The 21,583-nt window shown below is 35.9% G+C and overlaps 1 protein-coding gene across 2 annotated transcripts in view; it reads right to left on the bottom strand.

Moving 5' to 3' along the window:
- The window catches only part of OTOGL (otogelin like), a 147,375-nt gene that overhangs the window by 116,176 nt on the left and 9,616 nt on the right, over positions 1-21,583 (bottom strand). For both annotated transcript variants that reach the window (XM_059081626.2, XM_059081627.2), the window contains exons 4-8: positions 15,431-15,497; positions 13,683-13,781; positions 9,398-9,552; positions 3,310-3,431; positions 328-533 (exon numbers count right to left, since the gene is read on the bottom strand). In XM_059081626.2, the coding sequence (XP_058937609.1) occupies positions 328-533; positions 3,310-3,431; positions 9,398-9,552; positions 13,683-13,781; positions 15,431-15,497 (649 nt within the window). The remainder of the gene's footprint in view (positions 1-327; positions 534-3,309; positions 3,432-9,397; positions 9,553-13,682; positions 13,782-15,430; positions 15,498-21,583) is intronic.

Here is a 21,583-nt window from a genome sequence, read left to right as displayed (position 1 = left end):
AAGAAGGGAGAAGCTTTTTGTTTTCACTGATATATCCCAAGCTCCTACAACAGTGCCAGACACAAAGTAAATGCTCAGTTAGTATTTGTTACGAGAGTAAGACCTGACTTGTATTAATTTAGCAAATGTAAGCTAGCTCATGGCTTTCAAGAATGACACAAAAATATTTTCCTGTTCAAGCTTCACTTAAAATCACATAAGCAGGCAAGCGATAGCTACCATTTTTACCCAACCTAGGACAAGTTGTACCCTTCTGGGTATAAACAGAGTGATCAGTGAAGGAAGAAGAGTTCAGAAGTACCCACCCATTTCTTCTGCTCCACTTACCTTGCTGAATGATGAAATCATCAGATTGAATGCCATTGTAGTTTGCACATAGGCCACATGACTTCCCTTTATGCTCCGCAGACAGCTTCAGGTAAATTCCAGATATTCCATCCCAAGCCAATGAAAAACCAAAGGTTGTTTTCACCAGAATATAGTCAGCTAGTTTCTCAATGAAAACCTGTCCAATTGTCTGAGGCAATGTTAAACTTGAAAAATAGAACAAAAGCAATCTAAGAATTATGATGAAACATCAATTACAGATGATCTATTTCTTTCTTGAAGTGAATGAGAATTAAATAAAAGATATTATTCAAACTTATTGAATAAACCATGCAGTTAGATTTTCAACATTTTTGAAATTTTAATATTGAAATAAAAAGACAGCAAAAATGATACCTATTTTCGCATACTGATTAAGATTTTATACTTATAATTGGATGCTTCTTTCAACCAACCAAAAGCACACTTCTGCTAAATATCAGTGATTTTTAAAATCTGGAAAATAACCTTGTCTATTTAGAATAATGAGAGCTGAATGTATTTATATTTTTATCTAGAGAGTTTAAGATAATCTAAAAAATGATGCTCAACAATTTTGAAATAAGAACAAACAATACTCAAAGTATGTAAACACATTTTTGAGTGATGATTTTGTTTAATTTTGTTTTAAACTTGGCTGTAAAGAAATAAGAGCTTCTATCCCCAAAATGTCACCTTGGTATAAGTCATTGTTTTCCAAAAGAAAAATGTCTAGGCAAATTAGTGAGTTCCTTTCCAGTAAGAACATGGCTACATGAAATAAAAACTATAAAATTAAACATACTCATTAACAAAGGGATAGTCCCTAAAGAAACAATTCAAAATATCTGTAATCATTTGCATAAGTATGTGTGCAGATAATTTTTTAGCCACAAGATTTAGTTATAAGAATAGGAAAATAACAAAAATTTACACCAGAGAATAAATGACTTTACTGTCATAATCTATTCTTATTAAAAATTATAAACATAAGAAATTCATTTTCAATTCCTAGTAAAAGTTAGTACGAATAATATTGTTTAAGTTTGCCAGTTTATAAAAGCTATACTTGAAAAAAGTGAGTCATGTTTTATAAAGACACTCCATAGCAATGCGATGTTCACTGCAGCAAGGTATAGTTTTTCTTTTGCAGGTATTCCTTGGTTTGGTCATGTCACTTGATCTCTTTCAGAGTAAATTTGAATAAATACACAATTTTTGAAAACAAAAAGTGCATAACTGTGATTATCCAAATGTCTATACATTAAAAGATGCTAGTAGAGATGGGTGATGATACTAAAAGTTAGATAATATCCCATAAACTTAAGAAAACCTCCATGCAACTTGAAACATTAACAATGCAAACTAAATTGAATGCAGATTAATACTGAAAATTATTCACGGGTTCATATGTATCAAAACCCTGCATTTCACAGGGGAGAGAACTGAAGTCCAGAAAGGTAAAGTATGATGTGTAGAGCCAAACACATTTGACTTCATTTTCGTAAACATTTCTCTAGCATCTGCTATGAGATAGGCCCTAGGCCCAGTATAGCATTATTATAAGCAATTTAGCTGAATAATAAGAAAAACATCTTCTTTCTATTATACAAATGGAAATCTTCAAAGAAATATTTTTTCTGAGTTAAAATTTAAATATTATGTCCTATATTTAACAAAGGGTTAGTATTCTTGAAAATCTACTTAAATGGCGTTTTTGTTTTATAAAACAATAATTTTAAGTGCCCACTATGTTACCCCAAATCCCATATAAAAATCCTAAACCACTGTTTAAATTCAGCTCCAAGAAATACATATGTAAGTGCATTACCTTCCCATTCAAATGGATAATCTTTCTTTTATAAGAAAATGAAAAGTACAGAACCCAATTGATGAAGAAAATAAGCCCAAGAGAGGCAGAGGGGCTGCTTGGGGTTGCCTGACTGTGACAAAACCTGGGTCAGTGCCTGGCTCCCCTGGTGCTTCAATCAAAGCCCTTCCTGCTATCATCTGCTGCCTCTTGAGGAATCTAAACTGAAAAAAAAAAGTCCATAGGTTGGTACAGCCATTGCCCTGGAAAAAATCCCCATGGTTCAAACACTTGCTGGTGAATTCTGAATGATGGATAGAATTGTGCTATCACACAATTTATTTTTCTCAGCATAAGTCAGCCAAACAGAAAAAATACCTGCCCTCATGAAATATATCCCATTAGAGGGAGACAGTTAATAAAATTTATGATGAAATGTAACTAAAATATGTACTATGCTAGATGACATGAAGGAGAAATATTAAGCAGAGAAAAGGGATAGAGAGTGTGTCAAGGATGGGGGGGCAATTTAAAATTGAATATTTCTATACTTATTTAGATTGGATGATAGATTATTCCACAGTACTTCCAGTTTAAAATGTACAAAACCTTCCACCAAATAAATAAACATCCTCTTCCCCTAAAGTTTCAGTTCTACAAGTGGGCCCCTCTCTTATCTATTCAAGAAGACCAGTTATTTATTGACTCTTCGTCAGAACACTAACAGAAAATCCTGACACCCAAAGCTCATTCACACAAATTTGGAAAGGATTTTCAGAGGTTTAGTTTTATTTTGATTTTCTGTTTAAAAACAAAAAAGAAGAAAAGATTTAAGAAAGGGGGAAAAAATAATTTGAGTTGAACTATGAGGACCTCTCCTGAATCTCTCTTACAAGTAGATGTAATAATCTCACCTCTACCTATATAAGTATATTTGTATCCTGCACAAACATGAGGGAGGCTAAACTGTTAGATTCCTGGCCACCTGGTTGACTTTGGAGCCTACTGAAATTTTTATGTCTGTATGCTATAACTTAAAGGTTACTGTTGAAGAAATCCTCTCCCTTCTCTCCACATTCACTTCCAGAGTGAGATGTTTAGAAATTATGTTAATCCGTTGTATTATTTTCATTATATCATTTATCATATCTTACCTGATTCCATTCTTTTTTATTTCATGCCCATAAATTCGAATTTCTTCTTGGTCTGAAAAGAACAAGCTGATCGACCGATAACAATAATACACTGAACCAAGGCATTTAGGGCTATTATGAACCTTAAAGGGAGAAAAACAAGAGAAAGCATAGAAACCACCAACAACACACAAACTTGCCTTCATTTGAGTTACCTAAATCCACAATGCACATCTACAGCTCTATAGCATCATTAGTCCCATGACACTTTACAAAATTATAACTACAGTTAGGATTTTCAAGAGAAAAAAAGATATTTGCTTCAGAAGTTGGACAACAGAAGTAACTTCATAAAGTACAAGTTAATTTAGCATATTTATTTAAGTGATCTGAATCTTTACATACAGGATGTTAATATTTTAAAACTATGTGGTGTGATCGCCAGGACATGGAAGCAACCTAAGTGTCCATCGACAGATGAATGGATAAAGAAGATGTGGCACATATATACAATGGAATATTACTCAGCCATAAAAAGAAATGAAATTGAGTTATTTGTAGTGAGGTGGATGGACCTAGAGTCTGTCATAGAGAGTGAAGTAAGTCAGAAGGAGAAAAACAAATACCGTATGCTAACACACATACATAGAATCTTTTAAAAAAAGAAAAAAATGGTTATGAAGAACCTAGGGGCAGGTTGGGAATAGAGACGCAGACCTACTAGAGAATGGACTTGAGGATACGGGGAGGGGGAAGGGTAAGCTGGAACAAAGTGAGAGAGTGGCATGGACATATATACACTACCAAATGTAAAATAGATAGCTAGTAGGAAGCAGCCGCATAGCACAGGGAGAGCAGCTTTGTGCTTTGTGACCACCTAGAGGGGTGGGATAGGGAGGGTGGGAGGGAGGGAGACGCAGGAGGGAAGAGATATGAGGATATATGTATATGTATAGCTGATTCACTTTGTTATAAAGCAGAAACTAACACACCATTGTAAAGCAATTATACTCCAATAAAGATGTTAAAAATATATATATTACACAAAGTAATATTTAAAGGTTGCAAAAGTAACTATAACTCTAAAAATAAAATTGTCCAAATACTTTAGGGAAGAGAGGTTATTTCTCAAAAAACTGATGGGAAAATTAGTTTACTAATAAAAATAAAAAAGAAAGCAAGGAAGAAAAGAGAAGAGGAAAGTAAGAAAGAAGAAGGGGAATGTTAGTTTCTCTTACCCTACCACGAAAATAAACTTTAAAAGGTCCAAATAATGACAGCAGAAAACAGCTGAAAGAAAATATATATAACTATATAGATGGAAAAGAACTTTCAAAGCATAAAAGTGATAAGAAAAATCACCAATGATAAGACAGATTTTTAATACTGCAAGAATGTAATATATATTAATTTAGTGATTAATCAGCAAATTTTATTGATCACTTATTATGTACCAGGCACTGTTCTAGATTCTGGAGATGTAGAAATCAACAAAATAGACAAAAAATACCTGCCCTCATGAATCTTATATTCCATTAGAGAAAAACAGTTAATAAAAAAATATAACTACATGTAACTAAAATATGCACCATGCTACATGACATGAAGAAATATTAAGTGGAGAAAAGAGATAGCATGTGTATTGAGGGTTGTTGGGGGGTTGGGGGCTGTTTTAGACTGAATGGCCAATAAAAGCCTCACTGAGAAGGGGAAATTCTAGTAAAGATGAAGGAGAGATAAGAGCAAGCCATATGGATGTTTAGACCATTCTAGGCAAAGGGAATAGCAAATGCAAAAAGCCTAAAGTAGGAGTATAATTAAAATGTTCTCAGTATCCAGGAATCCAGACATATGACCCCATGCAGGATACTTGAGGAGTTTTCCTTGAAGAAACAAAATTGAAAAAGATGTACAGATACTAATATTGGGGGCTTATTTAATGAAACCAGACTCCCTGGCTCAATCTCCCACTAGACAAGCAAGCCCACATCCATGTATTCATATCTTCAAACCAGCTTTTAGAGCCTAATTCTCAAATGTGAATAAACGTTCATGGATCATTTGATAAAAGCCTGCAATGTGAAAGGCAGGTGCCAAATAAACAAAAGAAAGGAGATCAAAGGAATCAAAAACAAGTCAGAAAAATAAACTTCCAAGAATCCATAATTGATATCTTCAGGGAGAACAGTGAGAAAAGGCCATTCATGAAACAAGAATAAAATGATGTTAAAAGTGAAATTCAAGGAATAAAAATAGGTGATTGGATATTGACAGTGTGATAGGAAAAACTTATAACTGAAATAGAACTCCTGGAAGATAAATATTTAAGGTTGGAAAGAAATCTCCCAAAATGTAAAACAAAAAAGCAAAAAGATGGAAAAGAAAAATAAATCAATGAGAATATTAAGGAATCAGTCACTTAGTTCAGGTGCTCCAATATCTGAATTACAGAATTTCTGAAAGAGAGAAAGAGAGGAAATTAAGAAAGATATATTATTCCAAAACTGAAGGATTTGGATTGCTAGAAAGGGCATATCAAGTACCTAGCACGATAAATGGGAAAAAAAGAAAAAAAATTCACATAATGACATCTCAGAACATTGGGGATAAAGAGAACCAAAAATTTCTATAAAGAGAGGGGAAATTTTAAAAGACCATATGCAAAATGATCAGAAATCATTTTGAATTTCAAATTGAATTCAACATTCTGAAAGTGATTTCCAAACTATAGTCAAGATTTCCAACTATAATCAAGATTTCAAATTTCTCCCTCCTATGCACTCTTGAAACATGGGTAATCGTTAGTCAAACCCATTTCACCTGCCTTCACTAACCAAGGTCGTTTTAATTGTTGCTACCAAAGATTTGCATGTACTCCAAGCAGCATGTAGCCTAAACAATAAGATGTTTGCCCGAGTTGTTTTCCAGGAACCTGGTGTCAGGGGTGTCTAGTTTGAGTTAGCTGGTTAAGACTGGAGAGGACCCCTTCCCCTCCAACTTGCTCCAATGTGCAAGTGTGGTGACCTTTTGATGTCAGAGGACTGAAAACACTCTCAAATCATGCTAAGTGCCTCCATTTTGGAACAACGATTCCCCACACCTTTTTCCAGCCACCTTTCCCCAGGCTTCCACGCCTCAGGCCGCCCTGCTTTTTTATTCTTTATCCAATAAATACCCCAAGACCCTTGCCTTCAGAGAGATGGATCTGAGATTTGTTCTCCTGTATCCTCGCTTGGCTGCCTAATAAACCCTCTCTTTGCTGCAAACCCCGGCACCTCAGCATTTTGGCTTGCTGCAAGATGGGCAAAATGGGGCTTCCCTGGTGGCGCAGTGGTTGAGAATCCGCCTGCAGATGCAGGAGACACGGGTTCGTGCCCTGGTCCGGGAAGATCCCACATGCCGTGGAGCAACTAAGCCTGTGAGCCATGGCCGCTAGGCCTGCGCGTCCGGAGCCTGTGCTCCGCAATGGGAGAGGCCACAACAGTGAGAGGCCCGCATACCGCAAAAAAAAAAAAAAAAAAAAAAAAAAAAAGATGGGCAAAATGAACCTAGTTCGGTAACACTCTTTCCAGGAAAATATCTTCCCTTTCCAGAAAGCACTATAAACAAGCACTGCCCACATGATCAGAGCATCCAATAAGCTTTTTAGAGCCTATCTCTCAAGTATGAACAAAATTCAAGGGCTGCTAGACACTTCATGGGACCTAAGAAACAGGAAAACCAATACAGGAGAAAGAAGAATGAAATTCTCCAGGAAGATGGGGAATAAAATCCTGAGTGCTAGGTGTACAGTAGGCTCAAAAGCAACCACTCTCAGTTGGAACAGGAAAATGAAGAACTGAGGAAAGGACATCTCATGGGAAGGAAAGAGAAACTGAGAGATTGTCTGATGTATCTGACCGTATTGAGAACAGTTGTTTAGAGATACTTTGAAGGAAAAAATGATTGAAGTATAGAAAATGCAACAAATGAAAAATGGGATAACTGTTAATTCTATAAAATTGTACAGAAATAAAATCACAATAACATATTAGGCTCAGCTCTCAACAATATTTATATAAATATTGTTCATATATGTACAATAAGTAAACGACAATAATATAAAAACCACATATTTAACCAATAACGGTGATATAACTCTATTAGGAGGAGAAAAGGAAAGTGTGTGTGTGTGTGTGTGTGTGTGTGTGTGTGTGTGTGTGTGTGTGTGTTAGGGGCAGGAAGGATAACGCAACAGATGACTTCCCATTTTCCATAGTAAGAAGTGAAGAAATAAGTCCTAACTTTGATAAATAAAGAAATAATAGCACATTTTGACATGTTAGGTAAAAGCCAGAAGAAACAGCTAAAAAAATTGAAGTAATTGCCTTTGGGGCGTCAGACTTCAGCTGGGGTCAAGGAGTGAAGGAAAGAGGGGCTAGTTTTTGGCTTCATATACCTTGATGAAATCTTTTAAACTAAGTACATGTATTATTTTCATAAAAATAAAATTGAATTTAAAAAAGAAAAGAATCAAGAGCATAAAAAAGATATATGCATAAAGATATTTATTAACACACATCTTTTAAAATACTGAAAATATTTTTTAAATCTAAATTTCTAAAACAGGGTACAATTAAATAATTTCAGTATTCCATAGTTGGAACAAATACAGCTAACAAAATCTGTGTTTGTCAAGAACATTTGACGTGGAAAAAAAGTTCTTGATATAATATTAGGTGAAAATGCGGGAAATATAATTATGCATAGTAAAATTTCAAATTTATGTGTATAAAATCCAGAGGAAAAATTTAGAAGGAAATATATGAAGCCATTAGCACTAATAAGCCTTGACTGATCATTCTGATAGTATTTTTTAGACTTCTTTGAATTTTTTCAAATTTTCTACAAAAGAGGTGAACAACTTTTACAATCGGGGAAAGATGACATTTAGAGTAAATGGATTTGTTAATGTGAAAGCAAATTCCACCAACCAAACAGGGCCAAGTAAAAACAATTATCTGTTAACTCTGGAAGCACAGTTGAACATTGTGCGTTATGATCACACAATTATCTACTTGACACCTTAGTCCTCAAAAGGATCAGACACTGGACAAGGACATTTCAATGAAAGAGTCAGAAGATGTTTGAGTGATAAACCCAGCAACTCCTTCCTAGAGTGGATGAGTAAAGGACAATAGGGGACTGAGCCCTGTATGAACTAAAAACGCATGCCACTAACTTCCTTACCTAGCACAAGGATTTGTTGCTGTTGAAAAGCTTTACAGCCTACTTTTGAAAATTTTCCTCGCCTAAGAGAGGAGGAAAATTTAGGCAACTCCAACATTCAACAACAGAGATTCAAACAAATGATGGTTATGGAGGGTTTTAGCTTTAGAACAGGACAGCACTGCAGTTTTCTGGCTGTGTTTTCAGATACCAGAAAATTCAGAGGAAGACAACAGCAAGGAAAGAGGTCCCTACTTCCTTATTTCTACCAGAGCTACTCTGCAGCTTGCATTTTGAGATGTCTCCTATAAATTCTTTTGAAGAAAGAACTCTGCAACTAAGAACTAACTCTCTGAGCTCCATCATATAGTATCAATCTACCTAGAAATTAGCTGCCTGTCTCCACATCCTTTAGCCTGTGTTTATATAATTCATACACTCCATTTAATAAATTCCCGCCCCCCAGATTAGACCGAGGTATGTCATTAAAAAAAATCCAGATGGCCATCACACTGGACATGTCAACAAGGAAAAATACACGAGTAATAGATGATTGATGCCTGAACCTACCCTCTCTTCAAAACGATCAAATAAAACGTGAAGAATGAGTATGTCAACTGGAGTTGATATTATGACATCCATGATATAGATATTTCTGCATTGTCTACATGTCCCTACCATATGGATGCAAACATTTCTTCTCCCAGTCCTAGGCTCCATCTTGATAGAAATATACTCAAAATAGCTACAAATTTGGCCCATCCCATTCAGAACCAGCCCCTCTCCTTCCCTAGTCAGGGCCCTAAGTATTCATGCTATGATTGCTATATATTTTCCATGATTTGTCCAGTACTTTAAAAACACAGACTTGGCCAGAAATAATTTTACTAGGATCACCTACCCATACAGTGTACCGAGGCTCCAAATTACCACAGTCCTTAGCAAAAATGTAAGAACAGTTTCCTGGGAAATAATAGTAGATGCCATCAAAAGTTTCAAAGTGGTACTGTCCCCAGGTTTTGCAAATCCCATCTCTGCCACTGCCCATGTTTGGCACTGAAAAGAAATAGGATAATATTTAGTAGAATAAAACAAATTATACCTGTTTCTGGCAAGGTTCAGTCATGCTAGGTGATTCTAATTTTCATTAAAATAAATGTTTTCTTCTTTGGTGGACAATATCACAGGGAAAAATACCTAACAAAATTACCAACTGCTCTCAAAACTATCAAACTCTTCTGAAGAAAAACATGGTCTCCAGGTTGTTTTGAAGAAAGGATTTATGTTAGAAACTTCCTTAATTTTTGCTTTTAAACAAAGACTCTGGAAGAGAGGAGAGAATGATAAAGTAAAAGAAGGTGATAGTGATAAAGCAAATATAATGGCTCAGAAAGAAAGAAATGTCACCACTAAGTGTTCTAAAAATTAACACTGACAGTGTTCTAGCCTCTGCAATTCTTTCAAAAATAATAGCATCCACAGAGAAAATTAACCACTGACCAAAATATCATGTTTAGAAGTCTGGAACCTGGGGATGGGGAGCATTAGTCACCCAAAGTATGCTAGAATTTAGGAATTCATGACTTCAAACTGGTCACATTGTAAGCAGTGTTTGTATTAAAGCATACAACTTCATCTCCTGTTGCCTTCATGCCTATCTCCCTTTATACCTTTGTGGTTCACCTTCCATTCCAGTTTGATTTTGTAGACCCTTCCTTCTAGATTAATATGAAAATCAGTGACATTTACTGAGCACTCAAAATGTGTAATACAGGGCTTCCCTGGTGGCGCAGTGGTTAAGAATCCGCCTGCCAATGCAGGGGACAAGGGTTCGTGCCCCGGTCCGGGAAGATCTCACATGCCGCGGAGCGGCTGGGCCCGTGAGCCATGGCCGCTGAGTCTGTGCGTCCAGAGCCTTTGCTCCGCAACGGGAGAGGCCACAACAGTGAGAGGCCCACACACGGTGATGAAGCGTGGCCCCCGCTTGCCGCAACTGGAGAAAGCCCTTGCACAGAAACGAAGACCCAACACAGCCAAAAATAAATATAAAATAAATTAATTTTTAAAAATGTGTAATACATATTGGTTAAGACATTAAAATGTGTTAATATACTCTATAGGGAGCATAAAGATAAGGCACAATCACTTTATCTTTTCTTTTTGTAATTTACCTAAATGTATTAGGCTTGGCCAACTTTGGCCTTTTCAAGAAAAAACACAGAGTTATTCATTATTCAGGGAGTCTTCTCTGATAGTATGCCTTACCTCTGTTGTATATTTTCATAAAATCTTGCACTTCCCTTTACAGAACATCACAAGTGTAATTACTGTGTATCTGTTATGTGTTGGTCCCCCTCCTCTAGACTGTAACCTCCAAGAGGGCAGAAACATATCTATATTATTCACTCTTCCCAGTGCCCAGCCTGGGATTGAGTAGATGCTCAGTAAATACTCATTAAACAAATGAATGCTTTTTAGTCATTATTGATGTAGAGTCCTAACCTAGACACCATAGATAAAAATATTTTTAAGAACCCTCTGCCTTTGAAGAGCTCTCAACACTATTTCTCTTTTATGTACAGAAGGTTGCATTAATTTAAAGTCAAAAAGAATGAATGGCTCCAAATAACAAATCTAATTTATAAAGCAAAAGAGAGATGAATTGGAAACCTGGTTTTAATGGGCCAGTACCATTTAAAATGAAAAACACACTTGAATCACATCAAAAACAAAATAAAATATTTAGGAATAAAGCTGACCAAGGAGGTGAAAGACTCATACACTGAGAACTATAAAACATTGATAAAGGAAACTGAAGATGATTTAAAGAAATGGAAAAATATCCCATGCTCTTGTGTTGGAAGAATTCATAGTGTTAAAATGGCCATACTACCCAAAGCAATATACAGATTTAATCCGATTCCCATCAAATTACCCATGACATTTTCCACAGAACTAGAACAAATAATCCTAAAATTTATATGGAACCATAAAAGACCCAGAATTGCCAAAACAATCCTGAGGAAAAAGAACAAAGCAGGAGGCATAACCCTCCCAGACTTCAAACAATACTATAAAGCTACAGTAATCAAAACAGCATGGTACTGGCACAAAAACAGACATATGGATCAATGGAACAGAATAGAGAGCCCAGAAACAAACCCACACACCTACAGTCAATTAACCTTTGACAAAGCAGGCAAGAATACACAATGGATAAAAAGATAGTCTCTTCAGCAAGTGGTTTCAGGAAAGTTGGACAACCACATGTAAATCAATGAAGTTAGAACACACCCTCACAAAAATGGCTTAAAGACAAATATAAGATATAACACCATGAAACTACTAGAAGACAACAAAGGCAAAACAATATCTGACATAAACCATACCAATGTTTTCTTAGGTCAGTCTACCAAGGCAGTAGAAATACAAAAATAAACAAATGGGACCTAATAAAACTTATAAGCTTTTGCACAGCAAAGGAAACCATAAACAAAATGAAAAGACAACCTACGGACTGAGAGAAAATATTTGCAAATGATGCAACTAACAAGTCCTTAATTTCCAAAATATACAAACAGTTCATACAACTCAATAACAGAAGAAAAAAAAAATCAAAGAATGGGCAGAAGACCTAAATAGACATTCCCCCAAAGAAGACATACATATGGCCAATAGGCACATGAAAAGATGCTCAACATTACTAATTATTAGAGAAATACAAATCAAAACTTCAATGAGGGGGCTTCCCTGGTGGTGCAGTGGTTAAGAGTCCACCTGCCAATGCAGGGGACACAGGTTCCAGCCCTGGTCCAGGAAGATCCCACATGCTGTGGAGTAACAAAACAACTAAGTAGTTGTGTGCCACAACTACTGAGCCTGCACTCTAGAGCCCATGAGCCACAACTACTGAGCCCATGTGCCACAACTATTAAAGCCTGTGTGCCTAGAGCCCATGCTCCACAACAAGAGAAGCCACCGCAATGAGAAGCCTGCGCACCACAACAAAGAGTAGCCTCCGCTTGCCACAACTAGAGAAAGCCCACACGCAGCAATAAAGACCCAATGCAGCCAAAAATAAATAAATAAAATAGATACAACAATAAAGAAATTTTTTTTAATGTTTTTTAAAAAAAACTTCAATGAGGTACTACCTCATACCTGTCAGAATGGCCATCATTAAAAAAAAAAAATCTACAAATAACAAATGCCAGAGAGAGTGTGGAGAAAAGGGAACCCTCCTACACTGTTTGTGGGAATGTAAATTGGTGCAGCCACTATGGAAAACAGTATGGAGGTTCCTCAAAAAACTAAAAATAGAGTTTCCATAGGATCCAGCGTCACACTCCTGGGCATATACCCAGACAAAACTATAATTCGAAAAGATACATGCACCCCTATGTTCACAGCAGCACTATTCACAATAGCCAAGACGTGGAAACAACCTAAATGTCCAATGACAGATGAATGGATAAAGATGCAAAACACAAACACACACACACACACACAAACATACACATACACACACAATGAAATATTATTCAGCCATAAAAAAGAGAATGAAATAATGCCATCTGCAGCTACGTGGATGGACCTAGAAATTATCAAATTAAGTGAAGTAAGTTAGAAAGAGAAAGACAAATACCATATGATATCACTCATACGTGGAATCTAAATTATGACACAAATGAACCTATCTACAAAACAGAAACAGGCTCAGAGACACAGAGAACAGACTTGTGGTTGCCAAGGGGGAGGAGGGCCGGGAAGGGTTGGATTGGGAGTTTGGGACTAGCGGATGCAAACCATTGTATATAGAATAGATAAACAACAAGGTCCTATTGCACAGGGAACTATATTCAATATTCTGTAATAAACCATAATGGAAAAGAATATGAAAAAATAATAATATTGTAAATCAACTCTAATTTAAAAATTAAATAAAAATTTAAAAACAGAAAAGAAAAGAAAAAACACTTGAGGAAATAGAGTTCAGTGAGAAGTTAAAGTGGGCATACTCATTTTCTTTCACATTGTTTCAAAATTACTGGAAATAAATTGTGGATACTCTAGTTAATACACAACATTGTACCAACTCCCAAAGAATGAACACTAATACAGCAAATTATGCCTTCATGTTCTCCACGGCATCTCATAATTCTCTCATAAGTATCCCTGAAACTTACCAATCTGGCACCGTGTCCCAAGTGCCTGAAATATTTGACAGTCACATGTACCAGCCTTAGAACAGAAAGCTCCGTTAAGGCATTCATGAGGACAAGAACCTGAAGGGCAAAAAAATAAGTTATCTTCTGGCATGCATCAGTTTTTATAAACATAAATCTGTCAAGATTTAGCTTGGACTAACAATAACCTCTGTTAACTCAAACTCTGGGCCTATTGCCTTGATGAGCTAAAGAATTAAGCACCTTAAGTCTCTATCTAGTTCATTTCATTATGTGTGCCATGAAACAAGAAAGACAGGCTTTCACATCTCAAACTACCCTGAGAGCAAAGGTTAGCCTCCTTCAAGCAATTGAAAGGTCAAGTTCCCATGTAAGGAATCCCTGTCCCAGATGATGAGAACCAGAAATACACAAGCTGCAGATGATTCCCTTGACGGAGTTTGGCACGTCTGATCAGCTACTTCTCCAGGAGCAAGTGTATTAAAGAAAAACCTCCATCATTAGATCAAGGGATCAGGCACAATATATAACAGAACTCACAAGGAAACTACTTTTTTAAGAGAATGATTAAACATTCCATTTGAAGTTTGTGTATTAATCCTCAGGCTTAATTACAAATGGATGCATTCTTTCTGACCCGTAGTTAATTTTAATGGGGCAGAAGCCAACTTCACTGCTGGTTGTCACCAAAAATATTCTTTCTTTCATGGAAAGACAAATCACCCCAAAGGATTATGTTGAAAAGAGGAAGAAAGAAACTATGAGCTCCTTAGTGAGTTTTAAAACTGCAAATGAATCACAGTGAAAAATTTTCCTGTAATAAGGAGGACACAAGAGACAACTGGCAAAACTCAAGCAGAAATGATTTAAGTAACACATCAATAGAACTAGAGAACATGTCTGAGTGACCATAAAGTGTTTACTAAAGATTGGCCCTCTCCAGAATATGGTCAGGTCATGAAAGGCACTTATCTAATTGTGGTATTTTAACCACAGTTCTGCAGAAGGCAAGAATTTTAAAACTCTATTATCCTTTCACCTTAAAATTCATTGATCTAAAATGTCTCTACGTTTAAAGACATACAACTCTCTAAGTATATCTTAACTGAGGAGAAATGAGCAGCTTTAACTTTAATCATAAATATAGATTAAAATGATATTTTTCATAAATTTAAATGCAGTTTTCTTTTTCTAGGGGGCATATATATCTTCAAATTTTATCTTAGGTCACAATCTTCTATTTTTCCAATCAGTAAGTGTCAAAGTAATTACGTAAGCAAATGTATCTCCTTCAAAAATTTAGTTACAACCCTGTTTATTCTCCTGAAAACAGATATCAAAACAAAACTAGTCATAAATCCCTGCTATTTTAAATGCAACAAAAAATTCAAATTGAATTTCAAACTACCATTAGCATTCTGCTAAATGGAAATGGAAAATTGGTAAGCAAAAATAGCAATGTCAAAGAATCAAGGAGCCAGTAATTGATTCAGAAAAAAAGCTCCTGATACCCAGTGATATCTTTCCTGGTCATATAGTTATCAGCTTTGTCTAACTGCTTAACTTTGTGTATTTCCAAATATAATTCAAATTTCTATGTGAAGTAAACAAACTATTACTAAGTACTATTACCACCCTGGCTTAGTTTCCTTCATGCATTATGTGGAAATCAGAAAGAGTTGATTCACTATATCCCCCAAAAGGGTCTTCTGAGAAAGCAAATACAAAAACATAGATGTAACACTAACCTTTTATTTTACTCTCACCCCAATTAATAGCTTCATGGAAGAAATATCTTGGAGAAGTTGCTTCAAACTTTAAAAGAAAGAAATCAGAATTCAAGAGAATTAAATTATTTAATTCAAGACAAACATGCAATTGGAAAATCCGGAAAACAGCTACAAACACAGAAATTATAGAGAGCTGACTCCATATTTCCTTGGGTTATTGAGGCAAAATCTTGGAGAGGCAGAAAGGGCTCCTCTAAGGTTGTAGTTAGACTTCAAGGTTGATTTTGCTTCTTACCTGAATTTGACAAGTCCTTTATGCTCTCTGATCTCAGTTCTGCCTCCCTGCCCTCCTTGGAAAAGAGCCTGGTCAGAATCTAATCTTTGCATTAACTGACTGCTTTGCCTGCAGGAGTAGCAGTTTTTTAATACTTCCAAGTGCAGATGGGTCTGGAGAAAATGCATGGACCAAAGGACCAACAGACAGTGATGTACCCACTTCCTGCAGCCCCATCTGTGCAGACACCATCCACAGAAGCCTCTGCTGCTGAAGTGTGAGTGTGACACCCTCAGTCTCCAAAGAGCTGACACTTTAAAGTTCATAGAAATTTAAATGTATCTGTTTATAGAGCCCAAGGCACTTCAGGGTAATCATTAAGATCATGAATTATAGAATCAAACAGATCTGGATTAGAGTCCTGATTCTGCCATTACTTACTCCAGGCAAGTTTCTTAACTGCTTAGTGCCTCCTTTTACTTGTCTGTAAAATGGGAACAATGACACATATATACTTCACTGGGTAGTTCAAACAATAAATAAAATAATGTATATAAAGATTCCAGCATAATGCCTCACACATAAAAAATTAGCAAGAAAGAGATTTATATTAATCTAAGCAACCCAGATAAAACCATAGGATTTTTAGAGGTTAATATGGAATAGTAGGAAATAGCTGTGGATTATTAAAACTAATCAATTATGGATTTTTACTCCAACTTAATGTCAATTTAGTGTATCATCTGGGGCATGTCCTTTCCAACAGCATTTTTACATTCACCAGAAGAATACACATTCCCAAAATTTGCCTCATAATTGTCAAATTGAGTACCAGATGGTGTTAGAAAAACTGGAAAGAGTGAAGGATAAGAAAAAAGGGTGATAACTATTATTCAACATAGTTTTGGAAGTTTTAGCCATAGCAATCAGAGAAGAAAAAGAAATAAATCCAAATCAGAAAAGAAGTAAAGCTGTCACTGTTTGCAGATGACATGATACTATAAATAGAGAATCTTAAAGATGCTACCACAAAACTACTAGAGCTAATCAATTAATTTGGTAAAGTAGCAGGATACAAAATTAATGCACAGAAATCTCTTACATTCCTATACACTAATGAAAAATCTGAAAGAGAAATTAAGGAAACACTCCCATTTATCATGGCAACAAAAGAATAAAATACCTAGGAATAAACCTACCTAAGGAGACAAAAGACCTGTATGCACAAAACTACAACACACTGATGAAAGAAATTAAAGATGATACAAACAGATGGAGACATATACCATGTTCTTGGATTGGAAGAATCAACATTGTGAGAATGACTATACTACCCAAAGCAATCTGCAGATTCATTGCAATCCCTATCAAACTACCAATGGCATTTTTCACAGAACTAGAACAAAACATTTCACAATTTGTATGGAAACACAAAATACTCCAAATAGCCAAAGCAATCTTTTTTTTTTTCCTTAGAGTCTATATATATGTGTTAGCATACAGTATTTGTTTTTCTCCTTCTGACTTACTTCACTCTGTATGACAGACTCCAGGTCTATCCAAATCATTACAAATAACTCAGTTTCATTTCTTTTTATGGCTGAGTAATATTCCATTGTATATATGTGCCACATTGTCTTTATCCATTCATCTGTTGATGGACACTTAGGTTGCTTCCATGTCCTGGCTATCGTAAATAGAGCTGCAATGAACATTTTGGTACATGACTCTTTTTGAATTATAGTTTTCTCAGGGTATATGCCCAGTAGTGGGATTGCTGGGTCGTATGGTATTTCTATTTGTAGTTTTTTAAGGAACCCCCATACTGCTCTCCATAGTGGCTATATCAATTTACATTCCCACCAGCAGTGCAAGAGGGATCCCTTTTCTCCACACCCTATCCAGCATTTATTGTTTCTAGAGTTTTTGATGATGGCCAATCTGACTGGTGTGAGATGATATGTCATTGTAGTTTTGATTTGCATTTCTCTAATGATTAATGATGTTGAGCATTCTTTCATGTGTTTGTTGGCAGTCTGTATATCTTCTTTGGAGAAATGTCTATTTAGTTCTTCTGCCCATTTTTGGATTGGGTTGTTTGTTTTTTTGTTATTGAGCTTCATGAGTTGCTTATAAATTTTGGAGATTAATCCTTTGTCAGTTGCTTCATTTGCAAATATTTTCTCCCATTCTGAGGGTTGTCTTTTGGTCTTGTTTATGGTATCCTTTGCTGTGCAAAAGCTTTTAAGTTTCATTAGGTCCCATTTGTTTATTTTTGTTTTTATTTCCATTTCTCTAGGAGATGAGTCAAAAAGGATTTTGCTGTGATTTATGTCATACAGTGTTCTGCCTATATTTTCCTCTAAGAGTTTGATAGTGTCTGGCCTTACATTTAGGTCTTTAACCCATTTTGAGTTTATTTTTGTGTATGGTGTTAGGGAGTGTTCTAATTTCATACTTTTACAGGTAGCTGTCCAGTTTTCCCAGCACCACTTATTGAAGAGGCTGTCTTTTCTCCACTGTATATCCTTCCCGCCTTTATCAAAGATAAGGTGACCATATGTGTGTGGGTTTATCTCTGGGCTTTCTATCCTGTTCCATTGATCTATATTTCTGTTTTTGTGCCAGTACCATACTGTCTTGATTACTGTAGCGTGGTAGTATAGTCTGAAGTCAGGGAGCCTGATTCCTCCAGCTCCATTTTTCGTTCTCAAGATTGCTTTGGCTATTCTGGGTCTTTTGTGTTTCCATACAAATTGTGAAATATTTTGTTCTACTTCTGTAAAAAATGTCAGTGGTAATTTGATAGGGATCACATTGAATCTGTAGATTGCTTTGGGTAGTAGAGTCATTTTCACAATGTTAATTCTTCCAATCCAAGAACATGGTATATTTCTCCACCTATTTGTATCATCTTTAATTTCTTTCATCAGTGTCTTACAGTTTTCTGCATACAAGTCCTTTGTCTCCTTAGGTAGGTTTATTCCTAGATATTTTATTCTTTTTGTTGCAATGGTAAATGGGAGTGTTTTCTTAATTTCACTCTCAGATTTTTCTTTTTTTTTTTCTTTTTTTTTTTTCTTTTTTTTTTTTTTTTTTTTTTTTTTTTTTTTTTTTTTTGCGGTATGCGGGCCTCTCACTGTTGTGGCCTCTCCCGTTGCGGAGCACAGGCTCCGGACGCACAGGCTCCGCGGCCATGGCTCACGGGCTTAGTTGCTCCGCGGCATGTGGGATCTTCCCGGACCAGGGCACGAACCCGTGTCTCCTGCATCCGCAGGCGGATTCTCAACCACTGCGCCACCAGGGAAGCCCCACTCTCAGATTTTTCATCATTAGTGTATAAGAATACCAGAGATTTCTGTGCATTAATTTTGTATCCTGCTACTTTACCAAATTCATTGATTAGATCTAGTAGTTTTCTGGTAGCATCTTTAGGATTCTCTATGTATAGTATCATGTCATCTGCAAACAGTGACAGCTTTACTTCTTCTTTTCCTATTTGGATTCCTTTTTTTTCTCTGATTGCTCTGGCTAGAACTTCCAAAACTATGTTGAATAAGAGTGGTGAGAGTGGGCAACCTTGTCTTGTTCCTGATCTTAGTGTAAATGGTTTCAGTTTTTCACCATTGAGGATGATGTTGGCTGTGGGTTTGTCATATATGGCCTTTAGTATGTTGAGGAAAGTTCCCTCTATGCCTACTTTCTGCAGGGTTTTTATCATATATGGGTGTTGAATTTTGTCAAAAGCATTCTCTGCATCTTTTGAGATGATCATATGGTTTTTCTCCTTCAGTTGGTTGATATGGTGTATCACGTTGATTGATTTGCATCTATTGAAGAATCCTTTCATTCCTGGAATAAACCCCACTTGATCATGATGTATGATCCTTTTAATGTGCTCTTGGATTCTGTTTGCTAGTATTTTGTTGAGGATTTTTGCATCTATGTTCATCAGTGATATTGGCCTGTAGTTTTCTTTCTTTGTGACGTCTTTGTCTGGTTTTGGTATCAGGGTGATGGTAGCCTCATAGAATGAGTTTGGGAGTGTTCCTCCCTCTGCTATGTTTTGGAAGAGTTTGAGAAGGATAGGTGTTAGCTCTTCTCAAAATGTTTGATAGAATTAGCCTGTGAAGCCATCTGGTCCTGGGCTTTTGTTTGTTGGAAGATTTTTAATCACAGTTTCAATTTCAGTGCTTGTGATTGGTCTGTTTATATTTTCTATTTCTTCCTGGTTCAGTCTCGGCAGCTTGTGCATTTCTAAGAATTTGTCCACTTCTTCCAGGTTGTCCATTTTATTGGCATACAGTTGCTTGTAGTAATCTCTAATAATCTTTTGTATTTCTGCAGTGTCAGTTGTTACATCTCCTTTTTCATTTCTAATTCTATTGATTTGACTCTTCTCCCCTTTATTCTTCATGAGTCTGGCTAATGGTTTATCAATTTTATTTATCTTCTCAAAGAACCAGCTTTTAGTTTTATTGATCTTTGTTATTGTTTCCTTCATTTGTTTTTCATTTATTTATGATTTCTTTCCTTCTGCTAAATTTGGGGGGGTTTTTTGTTCTTCTTTCTCTAATTGCTTTAGGTGCAAAGTTAGGTTGCTTATTCGAGATGTTTCCTGTTTCTTAAGGTAGGATTGTATTGCTATAAACTTCCCTCTTAGAACTGCTTTTGCTGCATCCCATAGGTTTTGGGTCATCGTGTCTCCATTGTCATTTGTTTCTAAGTATTTTTTGATTTCCTCTTTGATTTCTTCAGTGATCACTTCGTTATTAAGTAGTGCATTGTTTAGCCTCCATGTGTTTGTATTTTTTACAGATCTTTTCCTGTAATTGATATCTAGTCTCATAGCATTGTGGTCGGAAAAGATACTTGATACAATTTCAATTTTCTTAAATTTGCCAAGGCTTGATTTGTGACCCAATATATGATCTATCCTGGAGAATGTTCCATGAGCACTTGAGAAAAATGTGTATTCTGTTGTTTTTGGATGGAATGTCCTATAAATATCAATGAAGTCCATCTTGTGTAATATATCATTTAAAGCTTGTGTTTCCTTACTTATTTTCATTTTGGATAATCTGTCCATTGGTGAAAGTGGGGTGTTAAAGCCCCCTACTATGATTGTGTTACTGTTGATTTCCCCTTTTATAGCTGTTAGTATTTGCCTTATGTATTGAGGTGCTCCTATGTTGGGTGCATAAATATTTACAATTGTTATATGTTCTTCTTGGATTGATCCCTTGATCATTATGTAGTGTCCTTCTTTGTCTCTTGTAATAGTTTTTATTTTAAAGTCTATTTTGTCTGATATGAGAATCACTACTCCAGCTTTCTTTTGATTTCCATTTGAATGGAATATCTTTTTCCATCCTCTTACTTTCAGTCTGTATGTGCCCCTAGGTCTGAAGTGGGTCTCTTGTAGACAGCATATATATAGGTCTTGTTTTTGTATCCATTCAGCCAGTCTGTGTCTTTTGGTGGGAGCATTTAATCCATTTACATTTAAGGTAATTATCGATACGTATGTTCCTATTACCATTTACTTAATTGTTTCGGGTTGTTCTTGTAGGTCTTTTCCTTCTCTTATGTTTCTTGCCTAGAGAAGTTCCTTTAGCATTTGTTGTAGAGCTGGTTTGGTGGTGCTGAACTCTCTCAGCTTTTGCTTGTCTGTAAAGGTTTTAATTTCTCCATCAAATCTGAATGAGATCCTTGCTGGGTAGAGTAATCTTGGTTGTAGGGTTTTTTCCTTCATCACTTTAAATATGTCCTGCCACTCCCTTCTGGCTTGTAGAGTTTCTGCTGAAAGATCAGATGTTAACCTTATGGGGATTCCATTGTGTGTTAGTTGATATTTTTCCCTTGCTGCTTTTAATATGTTTTCTTTGTATTTAATT

The sequence above is a fragment of the Kogia breviceps genome, chromosome 12, assembly GCF_026419965.1.
Source record: "Kogia breviceps isolate mKogBre1 chromosome 12, mKogBre1 haplotype 1, whole genome shotgun sequence".
Taxonomy (NCBI): domain Eukaryota; kingdom Metazoa; phylum Chordata; class Mammalia; order Artiodactyla; family Physeteridae; genus Kogia; species Kogia breviceps.
This window is presented reverse-complemented; position numbering and strand designations above follow the sequence as displayed.